The 24,797-nt window shown below is 42.6% G+C and overlaps 1 protein-coding gene across 2 annotated transcripts in view; it reads left to right on the plus strand.

Moving 5' to 3' along the window:
- The first annotated feature begins 1 nt into the window (after position 1).
- MXD4 (MAX dimerization protein 4) overlaps positions 2–24,797 on the plus strand; it is a 43,746-nt gene continuing 18,950 nt past the window's right edge. The window contains exons 1-3 of one of the 2 annotated variants that reach the window (XM_085309654.1): positions 2–65; positions 579–747; positions 10,473–10,502. In XM_085309654.1, the coding sequence (XP_085165780.1) occupies positions 2–65; positions 579–747; positions 10,473–10,502 (263 nt within the window). The remainder of the gene's footprint in view (positions 66–578; positions 748–10,472; positions 10,503–24,797) is intronic. The other variant, XM_085309656.1, reaches the window with a different exon arrangement.

Consider the following 24,797-nt stretch of genomic DNA (forward strand, 5'->3'; position numbering starts at 1 on the left):
CATGGAGTTGAACTCTCTGTTAATCCTCCTGGAAGCGGCCGAGTACTTGGAAAGAAGAGACCGAGGTACTGGGAGCGGAGTCCCTCGCAGGCGCTCCGAGCCGCTCGCTCCCTTTGTTGTGTGGCGATCGCGGAGGCCCCCGCGCTCGGCGACGGGCCGCCGGCCCCTCACCTGCGGGGCAGCCCCGGGGCTCGCCCGGGCCTCGCCGCGCTGCCCCGGGGGAGGAACAAAGCGACCCCTTCTCTTATTACTGTTGTTATTATCACCGCTGCTGGCTTTTCGGCAAGCCCTGGATGGGGAGTGTGTGTCTGTTGCAGCTCTCAGTGTCCCYTCCACTGCTCTCCGTGTTGCAGTTGTTATTGTATTGCAGTTTTGCCCCCTTCCCCCCCACCCCTTAGTGCAGTGTTGCGAGATTTTTGCATGATCCGCCTGATTTTTAATATGCACTCAATAATCCTCCTAATTTTGGCACTTTTTTTTTGTTACTGAGTTGTTATTTTTTTTGTCTCGTTTCTTTTAAAAGATGACAGAATAAAATCCAAACAAATCAACCAAAAAAATTCTGTTCTTTACCCTAGCGTTCCTGCAAAGGAGGAAAAAAATGCATGGAAAAAATATATTGCCACTAATGCTGACTTTGTCCCTAGAAGCAGAACATGGCTATGCATCAGTGTTACCCTTCGATAGTGACTATTCCAGAAAGAAAACAAAGGCAGGCACCATGGCCAGAAAATCCCAGAATAACAGGTAATAGACGCACCGCTTTTTCAGAATGAATCGGCAGCTTTTCCAATGTGTCTAGCTTATGTGCAGCGCATACATTTATTAAAAATAATAACTAATCCAGTGTCTTAGTTTCCCTCATCCCGGTAGTCGCCATTTTTTTCCCTGGATGGGCTTGGCTGTGTTTTGATCTCTCATATAAACACTGCCACGCGTACACCATCTCCTTAGTACTCACTGCACTTCTAAACCATCCGCCCTCATTGCTCCTTCTGCTCCTCACTCACCAGCAGCGGCTTTTACTGCAGATCTTAACACCATAATTGCCATCCAGACTTCTCTTTGCATGGCACTAATTTCCCCCAGCGTTTATTTATAAACCACAGGCAGCAAACTGTCCGCCTCCTCCATTGCAGCGAGAGCAGATGCAGCTTCTGGTTGCAGTGCAGCGCTGGCTGGTGGAGGGGGAGCGCGTGTGGGGTTGTGGGGGGAGGATCCAGCAGTGCACTCGAACTTCTCCTGTAGGTATTAAATAAGAAGGTGTTGGAGTAAAGTTGACTTCTCCAAGGCTTCAGCTGCACCTCTGCGCACCGGGTTGCAAGCCAGCCAGTAGCATGCTGATCCGTCAAAGTGCATGACTCGGTCGTTATTTATYGTGATTATCATCTACCTTTTTGTCGTTGTTTGTTGTTTTTCCTGCAGCCACTACCTGTGCTGCGATGGCATTAGCAGAGGGCTGCTGTGCGCAGGCTCTCTGCAGCTTTGTTTGCTGCTCCGGCAGTGGCTGTGTACGTGCAGGAGGCTGTCTTACAGGGACAGCGCCGGCCCCTGCCTGGGAACTCCTCCAGTCCTGTGTTGTGCCTGCTCCGCTTTGCTCTTGCAGGGCAGCTCTGGAYGCAGCAGGGAGGACTGTGCCCAGCTGGGCCCGCTTTGCCCCAGCGGTGCGATGCTCRCCCCCAGCACAGGCTCCGCTCCGCGGACTTGTGGTGGACGGTGGTTCCTGTAGAATAGCCTAAAATGAACTCGGCTCGCACGTGACTTGTTTTCCAAATTAGAAGTGAGTCTCAATGGGCCTGCTCTTCTCTTGCTCGCTCCGGCAGGGGTCCTGTGTAGCGCTGGGGTGGGCAGCTGGGCTTGCTGGTGCCGGAGAGGTGCAGGGAAGCTGGCCAGCTGGTGGTTGTGGGCACTGAAGACTCAAACCAAAATCAAAAGCTGACTAGCTCCCTCCTTGAGAAAAACATGAGCTCGTGAGTGCTGTGCTTACTGCCTACCGTRGTGGGGCAATGTGGCTTGAAGATAAGTGAGGAAATGGGGAAAGCAAATTGTTCCCCTACACTGCTGCTCTAAAAAAGACAGATGCTTGTAGATGTATTAATTGCAGTACATTTTGCAATTTGTCAAGTTTTGTCTGAGTTCTTTGTCTCATCTTGGAGTGTAGAGAAGACGTCAGCTCATTTTAAAAAGAAAGTCAACAGGAATGGGAGGTGTCTTATTTTCTAAGACTCTTTGCTCCTGAATATTTTTAATAATTATACAGTATATTTGTTGCCTTAAAAGAAATAATGAGAGAAAAAAAAAAGATTAGCTGCTCAGCTAATCTGAGCAGATCTCATAAGGTTTCCAGCTGTTAAGTGCTCATTGAAATGTACAGATTTCTTTCCTGCTCTCAAATTCAAGAAATCTGTGCTACTTACAGAACTATTATTCCATCATTTCTTTTCTTCGATCTCTTGTCATCCACTGCAAAATGGTTATTTGTTTGAACTGTAAGCTGCTCTTAGGAGTTTTTAGGAGAGGATTTGTAATCTATCAAATACAGCAGAATTAAAAGATTTCTGGTAACGGATTTGCTGGCATTATTAAAGCTGAGATACGTGTGTCTGCTTGCATTTACCTCCCTGCATTTTTCTGACTATAGATTTATATATACCTGTTTAGACCTTTTTTTTCTGATTCTCATTATATAGCAGTGGTAAGCTTCAAAAATGCCACCCTGTAGCATGCAATGGACATATTTACTTACACTTTCCTTTCTTGTAGCTGCAGTGAATAGATCAGGGATGAGCTGTCTATATTATGGGACAAGATAATGCTTCTGGAGAAATGTCTTCAAACGTAGCYACCGCCATGAATGTGGTTTGTCCGGATCGGCATGGACACTAGGCATACATGTCGATCTGGAAAACAGACGCATTGCTTTAATGCAGCACCCTGCTATTTCAAGGATTGAGGTGCATCAGCAGAACTGTGTGGGCACCTCTGCATTGTACTTACTGACTCAGTACCAATTTCTAACAATTGCTGCTCAAATTTTCCTATGAACCTAARTTTGAGGGGGAGACATTATCCTTATGTTTGAACATACAATCTAAAAGCTRCAAAGTGAACTAGCATCACTGTTTATCACTATTTTGAACTTAGGGGATATTGAGTCTGACCCTCAAACTCGATAGAATCTGAATCTTTGACAATACAGTTAAATCTTCCTGAGCAACTCAAAGATTAACAGAGGCAAATGACTGGCCAAAGTTCAGAGAATTTGGAGTGGTCATTGGTAATGTGAACCACTGGGCAAAGTGTTTGTCCGTTGCTTCGTTTTACCTGCTTTCCAAAAGCACTGGGTTTGGAGCTTCAGATGCATGCAGGCATGATTGCTTACGTGTCTGGAGTTTACACCTTATTATTTTTTTAGTRTGTATATAAAAATATATATATTTAGTGATGGAGGATAGGAATGGAGCAGATAAGTGCACACTTCAGAACTGTAGGGGCTTTGTTGTTTTCATTATCTATTTTTATATCCTGCAGCATCCTCAGCTCCCTGTGTTTATGCCATCTGATCACTTAAAGTACTGTATAGATAGATTTTCTTTTTTAAGTGTGAAAAACATCTTCCTCCACATTCTTGGAAAACCAGAACAGGGGGGAGAAGGAGAAACCTGTCAGATGCAAGGAAGCCTGGTGTGCTGTGCACTTCTTTGTTCTCTCAGTTCTGTCCCGAGCTGCCTGCCTGCCTCAGGGGAAGCAGCACAGCCAGGCCGGCTGCCTGGCCAGCTCGTACAGGTGTCCTTGGTGGCCGACTGATTTGGGGCCTGAGAGAGGGATGGCTGGCAGCTGCCTTGTTGTTCAGCGAAGACACTAATCAGCATCTCCTTGCTTTGCTGAGATGGTGGTGATGTTCGTGTGACATGTACGAAACCATATCTTGAGTCCTCCGTCCCCTTGTCGGATGCAGTTGACTTTGGCTAGCGAGCTTGAGATACCAGGGAGGAGGAGGAGCAGGACTGACAGTGCTCCGGACAGGAGGATTGCGTCCAGGCTAAAAGATTGCTAGCCTCTGGGTCACAACGAAAGGAAAAAGTAGTTCTGATAGGTTTGGATGCATACAGGGAAAAATATCAGCRTAACTGCATTTAATTAACAGAATTCTGTAAGCCTCCTGTCCACCACAGGAATTTAATGTTTTTGCTTTGTCTGCTCATAGGTTTTAATTAAAATTTGAAGTGGTCATTTATAGTTTGCTGCTAAACAGACTATTTTCAGGGTTGTTGCTGCCAATCGGATGTAATTTGCAGACTTTTTTTTTTTATTTCTACATCACACTTCCTTGATTCCTGTTTTTTTTCTTACTGAATTTCCTGCAGTGTACCCTATCCCACATCATGCAAACCAGACCGTGTACCATGTTTTTGTTCTGTGTATCTTTCTGCTTTGTTTGTTTATGCAGTGTCCTCTGCTGAGATTCAAACTTGCTCTTCTCCAATAGCTTTGACCAAAATCCTGTGACAAATGAAATTGGATTCCTGTTTTGCAAGGAGAACAGGAGATTTGAGAAAGGCACAAGCCTATAATTGACTTTTGGGGGCAGGGGAGGTAAACCCAGGTCACATCTTCTTGTTACACTAATACTTTACATGTACTTGGCCATAGAATAATAAATGTTTCCTCTTCACAGAACAGTAGCTGTAGTTCCTGAAGCAGTGCGATGCAGTCTCATAAGCTTTGTTAATGTGTAGTTGGAATTAAAGAAATGGCATCAAATAAATAGTTGGATTTAGTGGAGTTGTGCCCTGGAAATTTTAATAACAAGTATTCAAATATCTCCCCGAGATGGCAGTTTGATCCAATTAAATGGATAGATAACAGATGTATGCAATTTGCTGAGGAGGAATATTACACAAACCACCACAAATGTGGTGACGTTTGTTAGTAAGGAAAGGCACTTTGATAGGAAACCACATTAGTCTGCGCTTTCTTGTTTCCTGTCTGTAATGACAATTTCAAATCTATATGTTTCTGTGCTTACATAAAAAGTGTAGGGGGGCTTGGAGGGGAGACAGTCTGAACTGAGCCCCTTGTGGACAATACTCTTCATGACACTGCCAGAACATAAAATAATTATATTTGGAGGACTTGATCCTGTAGTGTATTCCATGTTCTTACCCCTGGGAAATGTGGATTTAAAATCCTGAGTGTCTAATGTCTTGGGCTGCACATGACTATAAGGGACGGTATCACCCTTGAATAGTGGAGCTCAGGCCATGTCTTTGCCATGAAAGGATCAGAAATACGGTAAAATGAAAACTAAAATCTTAGTGTTAGATGCCAGTCTACTGAGGTCACGGGTAAATTTACTTTCAGAGAAAAGAATTGGAAGTCAGTGGTGCAGTGTACTTGGCCGGTAAATTTAAGAGGCGATCTATTTTGTGTGTGTGGGGGGGAACGAAAGCAAAATAAATGCAGGTTTTTAAATATATCTTCTGCATCTATTAAGATTAATATTTATGTTCATCTGTTACATAAATAGACTTGTATTTTGTGCTGCCTTCTGGTGAAGGGTTATATGTAGAAGAGGATGAAAGCTGCATTTGGTGTTTCAAATAAAAACAGAGTTGAGCGTCTGAATTCCTTTGTTAATGTTGGCTCACAGTGGCAGGCAGCCTGTGGCCCACGGAGCAAGCTTGCTCCTTGCAGATGTTGGTCTGTGCCCACACAGAGCAGCTTGAGGGTCAGAGCCTGACCCTTCTATTAACATTAATATTATTTTTTTTTCTTTTGTGGAAGGCTGAGAATAAAACACTGTAAACCAGACTGTGGAGAAATTACTTCTCTGCTTTTTTTCATGGCTTTCTAAATTTCATGGATCCCTCTGGGTTTGCTTTCCTATGACTGAAACCAGAGGGACAGCAGTTGATATTGCTGAGCTTGCCTTTCAAACTGATAAGTTCAGTCCTAATATAATAAATCTCAACAAACTGATCTGTCACCACTGAGGAGCTATAGTAAGCCTGTAATGCCTGGGAGTTGCAGTGTTTTTAGTAATGAAAAAAAGAAATCGGCATTGTATTAGAAGTGCATTTTGACCTCGCTCCTGCAAACATGTGGCAGCACAAACCTGAGTCGGAGGCTGAAGCCAGAGCTCAGCATACGAGTGTGCCAATATGCCTGTTTCCCAGAGCCCAGCCGTATCTGTAGAACTGGCTACGTTTTGCTATGAGGAGAATGTCCAAGTCATTTCCAGTGGATTAATTCCGTACGGACACACTGTTTCTTAGACATATTTCAAGTTCTGTGTCCAGTATAAAATGAATGAAAAAAGCCCAAAACAGTGAATATGGGACAGAACGTGCGCTCACGCGTGCGGGTTTAGCRTTATGGTCCTTCTCACCTCGGGTGGTTTGGGTGATGGGCTGTCACAGCGTGCGTGTCCCTGTGCGTGCAGACGACGAGCTCCCTGGCAGGGAGTCGGGACCCACACGACGGACGCGTGCGGGGCAGAGGCGCTGTTGCGGGGTTCGTGACGCGTGCGCTCTTCAGCACGCCAGCCTGCTTGGGGCTTTGAACCAGACGCGAAAGCCTGCGCAGCCTCTTGTGAAACCTGGCGCCCTGTCTGTTCTCGTTCTCTGGGCGAAGCGCGTGGCTCTTGCATTGCCCGTTTCTCCTGGACGGACCGCGTGACGCCGGGTGCAGCGCTGCCGCTGCCAAAGCCTAGCGGTGACTTTCGGTCAACCTCTGCATGTGGGTTGTACGACGCTCTGCGAGCCCTGTCTGTGCCAGGCGTACACAAGATGCTGGCCCCCATTTTAAGCTTCTTGTTAACTGGGCTGCGCTACTTGCTGTGATGGTTTAAAGCAGGGTGGCAGCCAGGAGCTTATCGCTGACTGGTGACCAGGACCTGACTCCCATCAGCACTGGTGGAAGAAATTTAAGCAGTGTTAAATTCCTGCATTTTGACAAGAGAGATCATGTTGTGAGACAAATGGGTGGAGGAAGTAGAGGAAGGTGTTTTACTGACAGAGCAGGCAGAGCACCATAGGTGATGAAATCTCAGTCTGGTAATGAGGCCTTGTCACCTTCATGTTGCTGGCTTCACCTCGCTGTGACTGTACAGGAAGCTCATCAGCTCTATAAGCTGGTAGAAAATTACCTTTTTTCTCAGATTTTTTTTTGGTCTTGATTAGCACCCACACTAAGAGCTGAGATGTGTGTTCTGGATGTTGTATTAACAGTGTAGCTCAGGTGCTATTACTTGGAGATGTTGTTTGGGGGAAGAAGTGTGGTTGGCAGGAAAGGAGCTCCAAGGAAGTGCTGCTGGTTTGCAAGATGTGTACAGACTCCAAAATCTGAATTTACTTGGCTCCTCCCCCTTCTTTCAAATCTTCATTTGACAGTTTATTCACTGAGAAAATATAACTGTTACTTAATAGCTGATTAACTGCTTGGCATTTGCTAAATGAGTATTAGTGCTGTCTCAAATAAACAGTGCAGTCACTGAAAATGAATAGCGCTAAGCAGCAGTATTCTTGGTCTTTCCTTTCTGAATTGGTGATTTTGTTGTTTTTTTTTTTAATTCTTTCTGCCTTTTTTGTATAAACCTTTTTATTGACACCTTTCTGTCATCGTGTCTGCCTCTAACTCACCGAAATTTTGGGCAGAGCTAGAGGACCTAGTATAGGGAATTTAAACTAATCCACAAAAGCCTTTCTTCTCTTGCAAGCCCTTTTGAAGGGCTCCACAGACCATTTATCTGTAAACCGCAGTCGTAAACCTGCCTCTGCTATAAATATTTATAAAAATAGATCTATATTTCAAATGGCAGATTATTCTTTTGTCCAGTTCATGGTGTTTCCTTTCTTCATGGGTCTGGTCCACACACCACCTTTCATTGAAGTAGTAAAAAACATCAGCTGAAAATTTAGGTAGTGTTGAGGGCGCTGGCTTATGTGCATACAAATTCTTAATTTTTTTTCCTTGCTTCAGGTTGCATGAAAAGCAGAACAAGATGAATATTCTTTGAATATATTATACTCCAAAAAGTGTGAGAGAAAATAAGCAGCATTTAGTGTTAAATAGGGTAGTTAGCCTGTTCTGCAGATGAAGCAACTATCAGGTTGAATGTCAAAACTCTTGTTTTTTGGTTCCTGGATAGGGCCTGACGGTTCAAGCATTAATCAGCCAACTTGCTCAGCCTTCTTGCACTTCCTGAAATGGGTGGCTGGTGCCTGTGTTTGCTTCTGGGTCCCCAGGAACGGTGCAAAGGGAGGCTGCTCCACTTGGCAGCTGGTACCACCAGGGAGTGCAACGGTGCCCCTTCAAAACCAGTTCAGCTGTAAGGACCTAAAGCAAATACCAGAAGCACCCGTCATGAGTAACAACAGTCTTGTAGGTGTGCTGCATGCTGAGGGACTTTCAGGTGCTCATTGTGTCCTCTCTTTGCCTAGCAAAACAAATTATACAAGCAGAATTCCTTGGTAAATGGCTCTTCTGCTGGCGGAGCTGTCACCAGTGCTGCTCGCTGGAGCTGAATATGAGCTCTGTTTTACACCAGGCAAGTGTACAGAAGGCAGATTGGAGCTGGCCAGTTGCAGTGGATCTTGTTCACTTTGTGTATAATGGGAGTGACTGCCCTGACATTTTTGTCATGAGGATAACCATAGGCTAGCTGGTATTCCCTCTCTCTGATAGAGTCCCCAGGGAACATGGACTCGGCAACTTTGAAAGGCCTGTTGGGAGTGCCTAGGGAGAACCATTCCCTCCTGGACCTTCATTTTCTGTGCATTTGTGTAAACACTGGCTGATCTGGCATAGTGTTCTTCACTTCTCCAGGAGAAAAATTTGAACCCTCTGTATGCAGGAGTTAGGAATAAGAACAGTATCTCCTTATTATGGTCAAACAGCAAAGACAGTAAATCACAGTAAACCAGCCCACTTTGGCCTATTAATATAGCACAGAATATGTTTAAAACATTTCCAGTATTGCTGTAGTGGCCAGGAACACTGATATGATATTGTAGGAGTACATGTATTACCTGGTCATGGCTCACTTAGTGCAACTAGTTTACAAATAAAAATCTGATAGACTTTTCAGAAAAAGATGCCAGGATAGCTGATACAGTTCAGGCCTTAGTAATGACACTAGGATCCTTTCCAGTGAAAGTGAATTAGTGTTAGACCAAAACCTTGTGAGTACTGGAGTTTTCTTGTACCTGCAGAGGGACGGTTCACTTCATTCATCGGGAGCTGTGCTGACTTGGAGCGGGTGGCTTGCAGATGTGTTCAGCAGTGATTTCTTTGCATGAGCTTTGCTTCAGTTTTTCCTCTCTGCAGCCAGAGAGCCGCATTAGCAGTGCTGTTCTCATCACTAACGTTTYGATATGCTGCAGCATCTACATGCATGCGTGTGGAGGGGGAGAGGCAGAACAGCTTGCCACTGAGCGAATTATGCGTTTGTGTAGGAAGAATTTCTCACCCAGTGATGTCTCTGCTCACCCTGCGGGTGAGAATGGACTATGCATTTACACCTCAGRCCTCAACAAAGCAATCTCTGTCAGCACATAATGCCCAGATGCAGGCAGGGGTTATAGCGCGTTGTAGGAGGGCTGCTTTGACGTAATCTGCCAGCCGTAAAAGCTGCCACTGCCTTTGTATCTTTTTTGATCCTTATGTACTAGAAATGTTTTTAGTCAGACAAAACTAATGGTGCAGGAAGTTTCTGCTTTTGAAGTGGTGGCCCTAACTTCATTTTAGGAATGTTTTTAATCTGAGCTGTATAAATAAATAGAATTGATATTTCCAGCTGAATCAATTAAAAAAAATCCTCCAAGTAGAGGCTGCCTTCTAATGGCAAAAACCTGAAGCATTAAAAAAAAACAAAGTCGAGTGCTGGTAGATAGGAAGAGAATGGCATACCGATGTGGTCAGTTCAGAGATTATGTTTTTTTTGGTTTTTTTTTTTTTTTTTATCTGTTAGTAGGTGCAGACAACTTAAAGAGGATGCCTCTACCAAGAGGAAAAGCAGTAGTTAGCTGCTGATTTTTCTTTCCGCTTTGAGCTTCTTGAAAGCTAGCTTTTCAGATGCTTTTTACTCTTACCCATTACTGTGTAGATCTTATAACGCTTTCTGCCCCCTCATAATTTTTCTTTGCAGATGAAAATTTTGTGGGCTATTTTTCATACTAACTTGATCATCTTTTAATGTCTAATTCTGTGTCTGAATATATTAAAATGTATATATGCAAATTTATTATAATTCCCCCCCAAACCCACAGTTTACTCATAGAAATTAAGTTGGTACCTTGAAGTATTTAAAGGATGTAAAATGGATTCATTTAACAGATAGGCTGTTTCATAATCTATGTAAAGGTATGTTGTAGAGAGCTATTTTGTGAGTTATGCAGGTGATGCCTTTTAAATATTATAAATCTTGGTATTCATCCTTTTCACTAATACTTCTTTTCTCTTTTTAATAGGTCATCACACAACGAGCTAGAAAAACATAGGTAAGTCTTGAGAAAAACACAAAGGATGTATGGCTAACACTAGAATTACTATGCTTAAGGATAATTTGTTGCAAATTTCTTCACTGTGCATTGAATGCTTTATTAAGCTTTTTAAAAAATTGACTAAAATCTAATAGCTATAATCTTATTTGGGGTTTTCTGTTGTTCAGTGTGCTATTTTTGAAACATCCCTGATAATTAGTTTTTGACTGATTAATACTGTAACTGGTTAAGTATTGGCTCACGGTTACTAATAAAGGATCTGATTCCAGAAACTCTTTGTTAGAGGTGTTAAATGTTATAAGTACAACCAAAGGATACTGTGATTAAGGTAGATGGTCTCTGGGAACAGTATATTATATAGGTGGGTTTTTTAAGCTATATCTACTTTAAATACTCTTAGTTTTAGTCCTGTAATTCCCATTGGATGTAAGTACCTATAAGCATACTTATCTGTAAGTCTGCTCCTGTGCTGGTATATGTTCCCTTCCAGGGAACAGTGTGGGGGCTAGAAAGCAGTAACTCCTTAGTTGCAGCTGTGGTTCTGTGTATTCAGTGCTGTAAAAACTGTGCTTATTTATTAAGGACAGTCATTAGACCCTGAAGACCTGATTTTTAAAGAACTCATGTTTGCATGGTTTTGGAAACARTGTTTGCCCTCTATAGTATCTTGTCAGCATTTGTTTGCAAATGGGTTTTTTAGCTGCAGCAGTTCTCCCAGGGTGCACTGCTCTGTAGATGTGTACAGAGAGCTATAGAGTGCAAAAGGTGCCCTTCTTCGCACTGGCTTTYGGTTCCCCTGCTGAGCAGCTCCTTGGCTCCTTAACACAGCATCACTTCCTTTCACCCATCGTTCAGGCAGCAGGATGGACCATCTTCTGGGTAGTGCTGCTGCCCTTGTCCTCGTGGCTTGTGGTGTTTTGGATTTCGGGGATCCAAAGAGGGCAAGGAGTGGTGTGTGCACGGGTGTGAATGTGACCTGAACCTGTTTGCATGTGCTTCTGAGTGTGTGAAAAGTGGTTGATGGTTGTTTTTGATGGAATTRGCAAGGATCTGACAGTCACTGCCTGCACTAGTTCTTCTGGGCACATCCCACAACAAGCCTGAACTCATTTTTTTTTGTTGGTTTGTTTTTTATTTTTTAATCAAAATCTGTTGTAGCAGCAATTATTCAGCAGCTGGGCCATCATTTCCCTTGCATGTCTACATGCTTTCCTGTAGTTTAATTGTAATATGAGTACACTATAGCTGTGCCTGCAAGCCACGTGGTCATCCTAGAGACAAGAGGAACTGGGAAAGCTTGAGTCCACAAATGCAGGCCTGGGTTGCAGAATATAGTGTGTCGGTGAAGGCAGTGAAATCAGCTGACAAGTASTGCTGACAAGGCCTTCAAGGAAATACTTAATACAAAACTCAGCCCTTTAGTTACACTTCTTGAAATAAGCTTTGGTTCAAAACACTTGCAACCATGCTTCTTTCTCACTTTCTTATTTTTTCCCCATCCTCTTTCCAGACGTTCTGTTCCATTTCATCCTTTTTTCCTGTCATTATTGATTTGTCATAATCTTAACTGCATATCCTCCCCCCTTTTTTTTTCTTCCAGTCATTTTTATTATTTCAGTATGGAATTTCCTCTTTTTTCCTCTTCTCTGCCTTAATGTATTTAAGCAAGGTAGTAAATAAAGCAAAGTAGCAGCAAATGCAGAGGCAGAAGAGGGATGTATTAGTTGTTCAATTTCTGTTCTCACTTTCAGTTCTATATTGTATCTTTGTAATGGGTATACTATGTAGCATTTACCCTGCTGGCTTTTTTTTCCTCTGACATCTCAAAATCAAAATAGGTATACTGCAAGGTACGCTTTCTGATTATATAAATAATATTTATAACTGCTTGTTGTAGCTTGTAAAGATACACTATTTGCTATACTTGAGGCAAATATTATTAATCTAGCAGGTGGGTATCAACTTTTAAGTTAGTATAAATTAATTGTATGTGCAAACTGGTTTTCACAAAAGCAGATGAAGTGTGTACAATTCTAGTTACACAATGTATAGGTATGATGAATGCTAACATGTTTTTAACACTCCCCTCCTCCAAAACCTCTCCATTTTACTAAAATTGCATTAAAATATATGAAGGCTCCTGTGCAGTTCAATGGTTCCCAGCCAGAGTGAGTCTCTGTAGTAGCAGGGCAGTGCAGCAGCGGCTGCTCTGCCTACCCCTAAAATAGCCCACCAGCCACCAGCTGAGGAGCACTGGATGTTGATTTTGGAGGTGTTTCATTTCCAGGATCAGTGCCTTTGACTCAACACAGCCATGGTGTTTCTGCCTCAAACACACTTGATTATCTCACAGGAGCTTGTCAGGGAGGAGGAGACAAGACAGCAGCTCATACCCTCCTCATCACTCTCATAACCCATTAGGTTATGAGAGGCCATCTCCTGCCCATCAGAAAATACAGCTTTTCCGTTGGGATGACTTGCCCAAATAGCAAAAGGAGCAACACAGATCTGATTCAGCTCGTAGCCCAGTTGCTCACGTGAAGTTTGTGGGCTGGACTGAGAGCTGGAGGACCGGAAAATGACTTACTGACTTACAGGGCTCTTCTCTGCTGGGTGGGGGTAGTCAGAACTGACGCTAACCAGAAAGCCCCAGTAGCCATTTACTGGTATACAGTGCTGTTTCAGGTTCTGCATTTATGTGTGCACACAGCAGAGGTTTTATCTCCGATTTTGACGTCAGTGGGAGTGGCCGTGGTTGCTTTTGCTGTGTTTGCAGGCTCTGCTGTTTGGCACCACTACTGTAATTTGCATTTTCTGCTGCTAGATCTCCTTTCTATGTGCCTTTGAGAGGATGCTTGGAGAAGACAAATGAAAGCAGAGTCACAACAAAACCTCAGTTATTCGATAGACTTTAGACTACAGTTACACTAAACGTTTTGGCAGCAGTTCACATATAAAATTCTTTTCCTTCTGTTTTTAATCTCTGTAGGATCCCCTGCWCATAACTTCTACGTGCATTCGTTATACAGAAACTTTATAAGGATTCATCAGTCTATTGGCTGTCCTCTTTTGGTCCTGTGTGATTAAGGTTTACATCTATAGCCATGAAACAGGAAACCCACTAGGTAAAAAGTGGGAAGGAAAGAAATCTTCTGTCCTAAGGACAGTTGGTGTTTTATAAGATATTTTAATAATAAAGGTACGTCAATCAGAATGACAGTCAAATGTAACATTTCTATGGACTTAGCAAAAAAGTGTGTGTGTGTGTRTATGTGTTTTTATATGCATATGTAATTATTGTTTCCGACCAGAGCATTATATCAAGTAGCTTTTCACTGAGCAATGTAAATAGCAAGTACATTGGTATTAATCTTGACTTTTTGCAAGGAAATTTGTAAATCAACCTAAGCTGACAGTTGTACAGAGGAATTCAATTTTCAAACCGTAAAAGACAATAATCCACTAGAGACTCAAGCTYCTTAAAAAGGTACAGCATAATCTCACTTCTATACATTAATTAAACTAGTTCTGCATTACAGTATAAAAAACAAGGTATTTCCCCCTCAAGATTGTATGGAGATCCTGTTTATTACGACATGAAGGCAGTGAGTCATCTGCTGTGTGCTATTCGTGTGTGGACTTGTCCCTCCAGCTTGTGCAGAAATGTAGAAGGAAGTGACACTTCACTGTGATGGTGCATCTTTTTTCTTTTTTTCTTTTCTTTTTTTTTATCTTTTATCTTTTTTTTTCCTTAAGCAGAAGGAGCCCTAAAAAGGAATAGTGTGACTGACGTTTGGTGATTCTTCTGTGACAGAGTGATTTCATTTCTATTGCCTGGCTATGGTGAGCTTCTAATCCTGGTGTAGTAGGAGACTGAGATCTTGCCCTTTCTGTGGCAAAGTCTTTGAAAATAGCTCATGACACTGAATGTTTTTAAAGAGCAGCTTTAAGAATTAGTGAGTAATGAATAAAAAGCTGCTGCTTTAATGTACCTCGAAACTGGCAAACCCCAAGCTGGCAGCTTGTGAGTTGACAAAGTGCTTTGACTGAGTAAACATGGTGGGGCTTGATCTAGGTGGAGAGTTAGCCCTTGCATTTGTCAAACCACTTGTATTTTTCTTGGGARATTTTGTTTGTTTTTATAATTGAGGAGAAGGAATGAATCAGCAGTGGTAAAAATTGTCCTGTCTTCATTCCACAAAATAAAACACCCCTGGAAGTGCTGGGAATATAATTAAAAGAGGGTGCTAGTTGATGCCTTTGGGCTGAAGGGACCAGAGATCTCTGWTGCTGCAGTGCTCAGCACTGCAGCTTCTGACTTGCAAGTGCTCTTGGGCTCAGTGGATCAGCAGATCTCATCTAAGGTCCCTCAGTGTAGGACAGACAAAAGCTATCACACTGAGCTGGATGGAGGTAAGCARTAAGTATTGCTCTTGGGAGAGGTGTGCTCTCGGGGCGTTTTCCTGCTTTTCAGCAGAAGCTGCTCTGCGAAGGAAAAGAGCACACAGCCCAGCTTGGTTGCTGAGTGTGGGGCGGCCTCTTCCTCAAGACCTGCTGGTTTTGTTAAGAGAGCTGTGGCTGCAGTGGAGCTCACCTCGATTAGTTGAGTTGAACTGAGCCCACATTTTTTAGAAGTGGAAGACCTGGATGGGAAATAAATGAGATGGTGACTTTCAAAATCACGTAAAAAAGAAAACAAACGTCTCCCTCCCAAATGTGTCGAACATTTACAGTGTTTAAGTTGCTGATCAGGCGAAGACAGAAAGAGTTCCTGTGCGTCCAGAAGATAATGGAGTCCTGCATTTTGCATAGTGGTTTTGTGGTAGCCCTTAAACAAACCCAAAGTCTTGCCAGGCAGAGGTAGTTATAATACATAATTGTGCATATAAAATAGATATCTGTCTATAAATACAGGTTTTGATGACATACATTTTGGTTGGAGGAGCATTATGAATGCAGCATTAATTGGTAAAATAAACAACGCAGGTGCCTCTGTAGTTAAGTTCTATTAGATAGTCGGTTATCTCATGAAAGAAACAGATGAGCTTGCCAGAAGCACAACTATGTTAATTGCAACATTWATTTCCCCCACAAGGGTTACTTGGAATTTAAGTTTTGCATAAGGTGAAAGAATACATAGGTGGATGTCTTGAAATTTTGTATGTGGTTTCTTGATGTTAGTAAATWGTAGGATTAACAAAAGCATGTTACCAGCAGTTAACTAAAACTTGAAAGTTTTGGAAAAGGACAGAGAGAAGGTCACTGAAATAATGACATACTAAAACAGTGCTTAATACTTACTAAGAGATGCCTTTTCAAAATTATAAATGACCATTCCGGTTAGCACTGTTAAGCAGCATAAATACGTAACTGCATTGATCTACCAGATTTAATGGTTATAAGAAATCTTGGGAGGTTCTCTAAACTGCTGCTTGATGGAGGCTGGGTAGGGTAGAGTACTTCCAGGGAAGGTTCACTCAATATGTGTTTTACTTCTACTGCTGAACTTCTATCATCAGTTTAATCCAGTGGGGTTGCACAATGCTGGTGATGGGCTCCTGCTTCCTCCCAGTGTAGGAGAGAGGGGAGAAGCTTGCCTTTCCAGCCGGTTCATTTTCCTGATTCAGCTCATTGTCACAGGCAAACCCTAATATAAGGAGAGGGTGGTGCTGCTTCTTTGAGTGACAGGGTTACTTTATGATATGGGACAGTTCRGTTCTGTGTCAGTTTAATTGCTCCTAACCATCCAGTTCTGGCTCTGTTGCATAGAGATTGCTGAACTGCTGACGCAGTACAGATAATAGTATGTTATAATGATCTGTAAAAACTGCTACCACTTTTAGGATGTTTACAGATTATACATAAACTATCCAGATAATGTGGCTGGCAGATTAGTGGTGGGAACCATCTACCAGTAGAACTTAACCTTCATGTTATAACACTTCCTTTTATTTTTTTCATCAAGTAAAGATTTTTTTACACCATCTGGTTAGTGTAAAATGGCTTTCAAATGAATTGCAGTAGACATACCTGTGCACTGCTTAAGTAAGGTAATGTCTTAGGAGCCTGACTTGCCTTCATGAGCCAACAGCTACTGTGGTCTACATACAACTGCCTCTCTTGCTGMCCTGCCAGGTGTTACCGCCTCTCCGTCAGAGGTCACCGCTTTGGAGCAGGCAACCCAAAAGAGTTGCCTAAGCCAATGCAAGGCTGGTGTCATAGCTCAAACTGTTTTTTACCTGCATTTAACCTCAGGTGCCAGGCTTCTAACAGATGAGCTAAGTATATGGTGGGGAAGGAAGGGAGAAGTTGTCTTAAACTGCTGTAATAAGATTTTCCGGAGCTTGTATATCAAAGTCTCTACAGAAGAATTGGATCCATAGAGCCAAAAACTTGATCCTGTGTTTTTGTTAAATTGTCTTGTGTTTCTGAGTCTGATTAAACCATAGAACTAAGGAAATAAGAGAGATGGCTTAGACTGCTCTGAAATGCTGTGCTTTCCTCACCTTTTCTTCCCCTGGAGGCATTTGGCAACTCTCAGGACCAGAGACTTGCTTTGTACTCCATGCTGCAATAACTATTGTAAATTCCAGTGTACTGAAGTATCATCTTTTCAGTGCATACAGCAACATGATGCTGATCAAACTCCTGACAAAAATGTTTCCCAGCTAGATTGTTGTTTTGGATGAGATGGGTATATTAAGCTGATGAATCTGCTCAGGAAGTTATATTCCARGTGTCAGAGATGTACACATATCCTCATGCTATGGGCAAAGCTTTTGTTCAGCAATGAAAAACTGACTAAGATATGCCCTTGGCCAAAGTGTAATGTCCTTTTTCCTGCTGAAGTGAGCTTTGAACAAACTGGTTTTGGGCTCTAGAATGCCATGTGCTTCCTGGCCACACAAATTGCTAGCAGAAAGCAGATGAGCAAGAAAGCAAGCACATACATTTTTCCATTTGTGTGTGTTGATCCCTCTCTCTCCAAACATGATTCCATTGTGTTGCTGCATGTAATGGACTATATGAAAGATGTTTCATATTCTCAACATCTGTTAATTGACTTGATCAGTTCTTATCTGCCATGGTAGAATGAATGGGCTGCTCTTGAACAAAATGGAAATGGATGGACTAGACTTTTCAGATCCCTAGATCTATACAGACCACAACTAGGTGCTTATCTCCTGCAAATGGAGAAAGAGATGTCTTTGTTAGTCGGAAGACAAAAAAAAATTGTTGAATTAGATATATAAAAAAAAATTGTTTTTCTTTTAACTTTGCTTAGCTCCACATAATCAAGTTAGCTGGAACTTGATTTTTTTTAAGGTATTTAGGCAGCTAATGGGCTTTAAGAATCTGGCTTCTGGAACTAGCCTTATCTAACATGGGAATTGTAGGTAAGGGATGGGAATCCTTGTCTGAATATCAATCAGCTATGTCTATGGAAATGCATAGATGGAAACCAACTATATGCAAGTGATGCCTGCCATCATTTGAAGGCAGTCTCAAATGTACCTGAAAGCCGAGAGTGACATTCTGGCTACTAACACAAGATTGGCTCAGAAGTCACACTGAATTTGCAGGAGAATGGATTATTTCCCCCAAATATGCTCTGAACACATTTTTGATGACCCAGTGGCCATGATCGAAGTAGGCACAACAGCAGCARCCTAGACTGAAGGTGATCATAGAGTCATAGAATCAGTAAGGTTGGAAGGGATCTCTGGAGATCATCTAGTCCAACCTCCCTGCTCAGCAGGGTCACCTAGARCATGATAGACAGGGTTGCATCCAGGCGGGCCTTGAAGATCTCCAGAGAAGGAGACTCCACAACCTCTCTGGGCAACCTGCTCCAGTGCTCCGTCACTCTCACAGGGAAGAAATTCACCCTCACGGTCAGGGGAACTTCCTGTGCTTCAATTTCTGCCCATTGTCTCTTGTCCTGTCACATGGGACAACTGAAAAGAGTTTGTCCCCGTCCCCTTGACACYCTCCCTTCAGGTACTCGTACACATTGATAAGATCCCCCCTCAGTCTTCTCTTCCCCAGGCTGAAGAGGCCCAGCTCTCGCAGCCGTTCCTCGTAGGGCAGGTGCTCCAGCCCTCCGATCATCTTCGTAGCCCTACGCTGGACTCTCTCCAGTAGCTCCATGTCTGTCTTGTCCTGGGGAGCCCAGAACTGGACACAGTACTGGAGATGAGGATAAGCTTTGTGGGTTTCTTGTTCTCTCCTGCTTGTTCTTCCCTACATATTGCATTGGTATCTCTACCTCTGTTTTCATCACTGCTTTCCATGCTGTTGTTACATTGTTTGAGCATTGGAAATAATGTGGACTGATCCCAAACTCAAACCRGAGCTTTTGAATGGAACAGTATGTACATTCCTGTCGCAGCTTGTGCTGTTTTCCCTTTCTTTCCCTTAGTTTCCACTGGCAGACCCTTGAATGTAACAATCCATGACTTGAATTTGCTGCAGAGACTTCCTTCATAGGTCAATTAATACTTAATCTGTTCTTTTTTTCCTCAGTCCACATGGTGGTTTAGCATGTGGCAGGCCCAGTTCTGCCCTCAGCTCAAGATAGTAGGAGTAGTAGGAGCTGTGCATGTCTGTGCACAAGCACAGTTGGGCCCCAAATCAAATCAAGGCAGCTACAAAGTACACAGCTAAGGTTCCAGAAACTGCACTAGGCATGAACATTAGCAGTAAACCATAAACCCAGAAAAGTATAATGCTGTTGCTTCTTAGCAGTTTAAATTTGGGACTATTTTTTAAAAACACAAGTGATTCAGTTAAACTGACTTTTCGTGTCCTAAAACACTGCCCAACTCACAAGAATTTATGAGGTTTTCCTTTCTTTGTCCCTGGGACTCCTTTCCTGTTTTTGCAGGGAGACGGTTGCTTTGGGACTTTGTGGGGCTGCATGYTTGGAGATGTGTAAAACTAATAGCTGTGGTCGCAGGCTGTGCGCCCTACATTAAGAAAACCTGTATTAATCTCTACCTTAGGGCAAGAAAGCAGAGAGAGGATTCAGAAAACAGTCTGGGAGATAGAAAATGTCTCTGCATTTTCTAGGGGAAGGCTTGAAAGAAAGGCAGGCAGCTTCACTGTCCTGTGACCRAAGACTGCCTCTGGATATAGTGAAACATCTCTAAAAAGTTAGAGAAAGACGTGTGAGTGCTCTCCTCCCAGTTGGCATTTTGGGATTAATGTCAACAAATTTATCTGCTTTTGTTACATGGGTGTGTTGATTTAGGTAGCTAAATGAAGATGTAAGATGCTAAATAAGGGGCCTGGCTGGCAGGGAACTGCACTCAAACTCAGCAGTTCCTATTGGAGCTGGGAGTACTGTCAGTGTTTGCAAATATCAGTTGCACAAACACTGTGTTTCTCCTATACCACATTAGCTAATATTTACAAAACAAAAAGGTAGTGAACTCTGTAGTTCCCAAGAAAGCTGACTCTGTCTCGATTGAAATTGCTTTTATGTTGACTGCTGGAATGAGCAGCATGGGCAGAGCACATCATTTCTGCTGGGGAAATTTGGGAGCTTACTGTTTACGTTTGGCAGGAAGCAGTTATTGATTTTAGGTGCTAACAGGTATTTGAAATAGATGGTCAGGTGTCTTGATTTCCATTGCCTGACTTCATGTACTCAGATGACAAGCAAGTCAAAATTTAGGTTTCTCCTTCCGTTACCAGATAATTCCAGGACGCTGAACTTAAACAATCTGGGCTAAATTTTTGGGGGAAGGAATAAGAATGAGGAAGGGGGGGGAGGGGTGCAAGTTTCTAAAGCTGTTCCACACTTTATCRTCTCAAAATGGATCACTCATATTCTGCTCAACTGCATCATCCTATCTGGTACAAACAGCTTTGTACTTCTCAATGGAAAAGGAAATAGAATGTAAATTAAATTATAAACAAGGCCCTAACTGTGCTGTGGTAAGCTAAATCTAAACTTTGAGATGAGGCTGTCAGATATTTGCAACTTTATACTGTCCCATGGTACATTGTTTGGGGGAAATACTGCATAAGTATTACTGAAATTTTAATTCACAGACTGACTGTAAGAATATCCAGTATAGTCTTGGAATACCATATTTAATTACAGTCAGTGTATTTAATTCTTCCCCTAAATTTGCTTATATATACACCTACACTTTGTCTTTTTTATCCACCTCTAATTACAATGTTTTAGTGAAGGAGTTTCAGATGYATAGCGAGACATTTGAAGACATGTATTCTTAACTATTTCAGGGTGATTTATTTTCTTCCTTTCCTTTGGTGTGTTTCCCTGGGGCCTGAAGCAGTCTTTGGCTGGAGTGGGCACCCTGCTGTGTACGGCAGGGACAAGAAGACATCCCAGCTGCCCTGTCCTCCTACCAGTTTCATCAGCTTCTCTAACATCTACAGCAGTAAAAGGCGGCAATACCCACTGCCTCCTTCCCTCCAACAGCCACTTAGCTTTGCTTATGCATGCTCAAGCTGCTGCCATTAGATACTCCTCCTAGGATGGCCACAAAGCTTTGCCAGATACAGGTGTTGAGGAAGTATTAGGAAAAGCAAAAGCAGAAGCAAGAAATGGCATTGAATATCCATTTCTGATACTTAATTTCCTAGTCAGAGCTTAAAACTTGCTACCTCTGAGARCCAGAAAGTGATTGTTTAGGTGCCTAAGTGTAGATACAGCAGCCTTAACTTTGATGAGGTTTTAAAGCTGTTATGTGATTTGCTGTAGTTGCCTTTGGTATATCGTGCCTTTGATCCCAAGTGGAATTCCTATAGCATTTGTCTAGCTAGAGATGACTCTTASTTAATTGACTACTTAGCATTTACTTTGCATTTGGATATAGAGATACAATAGACAATACAACTGCAATCACAGGTATCCAGTATTCCAAGTACTATAGCCTCACACTCTGCATTTAAGTGCRTGCAAGAAAAGGCTATTTAATTCAGGCTGTCTGCCATCAGAAGTCCTCGCACTTGGTATGTGAAGGCAATGCATGTTTTTAGTTTATCTAAAACAATTCAGCTTGACTTGCCTCTCTCTTAATTTGGTATCATACACTAGTTAAAAAAAAATATCTCGAACACATTTCTTCCCTCATTTGACATGCATAAAATAAGTAGACCTAACGGGAGGTTAAAATAAGCAGGAAAAGCTTGTGAGGCTTTGTACTGTGCTCTGTTCACTTAGAGCCATGCTGTGCTGCAACTCGACTTCTCTAGGCTTCTCTAAGCATTGTAGTCAACCCCCCCCCCTTTTTTTAAGATCCTTCCTGTTGGCAACTGTCCTGAGACACGATGTTCTTGCTTAGCATTTTGATGTGGGGAAACAGTCTGATAATTAAAGCTGGTTTCAAGGCATGAGCTGATTTGTAAGCAGTAACTTGTTTTGGGGTGTGTTGTCAGTTGATAAACGTGTAACTTGTGTGTGCAGAGCTATGCTGTACCTTGTGCCTTAATCAGTGTGTGTGCAAGCAACTTATATACTCCCAGAACCACTTTTGAGGAGAATAAATGTATCATTTTAAACCACCTTTTGGTGAATTGTTAATTTGTGGAAAATTATTTTTACCATCCTGTTCCCCTCTGTAAATTCTGTGCAAACCCATTGTCATCATGCAATTTCTCCTTACTTAAACAAAGGCAATTCTCTTCAACCTGTGCTCTACAGTGCTCAGCAAATTACTTACAAATGCTGTGAAAGACAGCAGATAAAGCAAATATACTGCAGAATTGCAAACCTATGTCATTAGGTTTGGATTTACTGTACAGGAAAAAAAATCTAGTGCTCCACAGTTGGCAAAGATTGAAAAAGCATTGCACTAATGTAAAGGATGGGGAATCTGAATCAGCTATTGGGGTTTGACTGGGAACTGCATGCAAGTACATGTGTATCTAAGGGTAATTTCAACTGAGAATTAAAACTTATTGATACCTGAATGGCCTGATCCTGTAGTGGAGTTTTCTTACCTGATTTGGGCTCACTATTCTGAGGTAACAGGCAAAATCTAATCTAACAAGCTAAGTGCCAGTAAAAGAGAGATTTGAGGGATCTAATTCAGGAGGACTGTAAGTTGCATTGTGTGCATTTTAATGCACAGAACAATGAATGGAAGGTTGGATGCATGAAGTATTAAATACTTTTAATAAAAACACCTGATTTTTTTTTTTTTTTTTGTAAATTCTGCTTCCAAGTGTGTGTAAATGTTTTCCATCACTTGTATTTTCTCACAAGGCACTGTTGTTCATCTCCTTTTATTAGGTAGGTACTATTTGGTGCAGAGCTTGYTGTACTATAGGATACCTCTCTTGCTGCTGCTCAAAAGCACTTAAGAGGTAAATGTTAAAAGATAATGAGTAGGTAATGGGGCTAAAAATAGAAGACATCTGAAGCAGAAATTCTAGAAATTTTTTTTTTTTTTTTTTTGGTAGGCGTTAGAATTGTTCACGTTTGTTTAACACTGACTTTAACATTTAAAATACAGAAAATTTTGTTCTTTTATATAAGTACAACCTGAAGGCTGCAATACTAAAATCTAGGTTGGAATCTCCATTTATTTTTTTTTTTTTGCAGAGGGGAAAAAAAACAATCCATGCAAGGGTGAAAACTCACTGCAGAGGATTTCAACTATACCCACAATGTTCAGTTTCTGTTGCCTCAGATTCTTGCCAGGTCAGATTTTATTGGCTCTGGTCAAAGGATGGGGAATCCTATACGTGTAAATTTGAGATGGTCACCATCCAGGAAAGAGGAATRGTATTGAGCCACTATTGTATTTGCTAGTGATGCTTTTAGGACTCTCTTTTAGTTTATAAATTCTGATTGAAGTTTTCSAAGGAGCATATATCAAATTTTGCGCATTTCTGTCATATGTCTCCTAGACTCGGGACAATGAGGATGTTAAACCTTTCATGGCTGCTGTTGAAATACAAGCAAATTAAGACAAGGGGATGGCTGAAGCCTAGGGACACCAGACAAGCCAAGCCTGGCTGTAGGGGAAAGCACTGGGAATATCTAAAGAGAGGAGAACAAAATGGTCAGATGTCAGTCCTGCAAATCTTAATACCACAGAGCCTGAGGCTCTGAGGTTCCCCAGCAGTTAAAAGTGGCTGGAGCCCCACCTGCCCTGAAGCCCTACTCACCTTGCCCAAGCTCCTCTGAGCACCCCTGGTGAGCCAGTTCAAGGATCCGAACTGGCTGCAAATCAACCGCTTTGGGGACTGTCTCGTTGCTGGGTTAGTCTTCAGGTGAATTAGCTACAGGAGGGAACTCACTGTGGGGTGAGAGGGGCCTCCGTGCTGGCACGAGGCAGGGAGAGGGGACAYGTGGTGGGAAGTTGGGGGATGTCACCCTTGGTCACCCATTACTGGTGGCTTGCACTTGCCTGACTGAGCCACAGGAGCACTGAGCAGGAGAAGATCCTGGAAGAACGTGTTGATAGGCACTTACTGTGCCATAGGCTCTAATTTCTTGAGCTGGCTGAAGTGAAGTATGAATTTGGCACCCTCACCAATCCTGTGTCTGTCTGCCAGTCCAGTCAGTGGTCAGCTGGTGAGGCCCACAGTGGGTCCCAGACACTGGCCTTGTCTAGGTCACTTTGAAGGGTCATTGCCACCCATGTAGCAGCCCCACAGGTTACCATTTGCCTGTCTTAGTAACTGCTYTGGCCTGGGACCAGTGTGGTCAGTGCCAGGGCTACAGAAGTTAGGCGGTAGGCAAGAAACAGCAATGTACCCCAGGGTAACAGGTCTTTGAGAACTTAAATCTAAACTTTGGAGGGATAGTAGAAATATTTTTTCAGAGGTAGTCATTTAAAAACTGTGAAAAGCAGTGAAACTGTGTGGCTTTTACCACACAGCTCTGTCCGTTCTCGGCTTCTGCCATGTCAACGGCTTAGTGTCCTGATGGGCGGCTTCCCTCGCAGGCAGAATCCTCTGTCTGGGTACTCCCAATCCTCCCAGTCCTCTGCTTGGGTGCTTACAGAGTGCCCAGACACCACCAGCTATCTGGCTGCTAGAACTTCTGGCCAATTTCTGTACAGATTTAGTGAAGCAGATGGACAAAAATAGTCAGCACACTGAAAATGCATATAGAGTAAGCAACTTCTCGTTGACACTGAGGTGCAATGGGCTGTTGCACTGGTTGCAGGGCTGTAACATTTAACTCACTAAGGATCGCTGCGAAAGGGCACTCACAGCTTTTTGCATCAGTTAGTTACCTCTTCTGCTTTGCTGCTGAAGTTTCTTTTGGAGCCCTGTATGAGATACTAGGCACCGATTAAA

This window comes from Rhea americana, unplaced genomic scaffold, assembly GCF_003343005.1.
Source record: "Rhea americana isolate MKP2758 unplaced genomic scaffold, rheAme1 scaffold_30, whole genome shotgun sequence".
NCBI lineage: Eukaryota > Metazoa > Chordata > Aves > Rheiformes > Rheidae > Rhea > Rhea americana.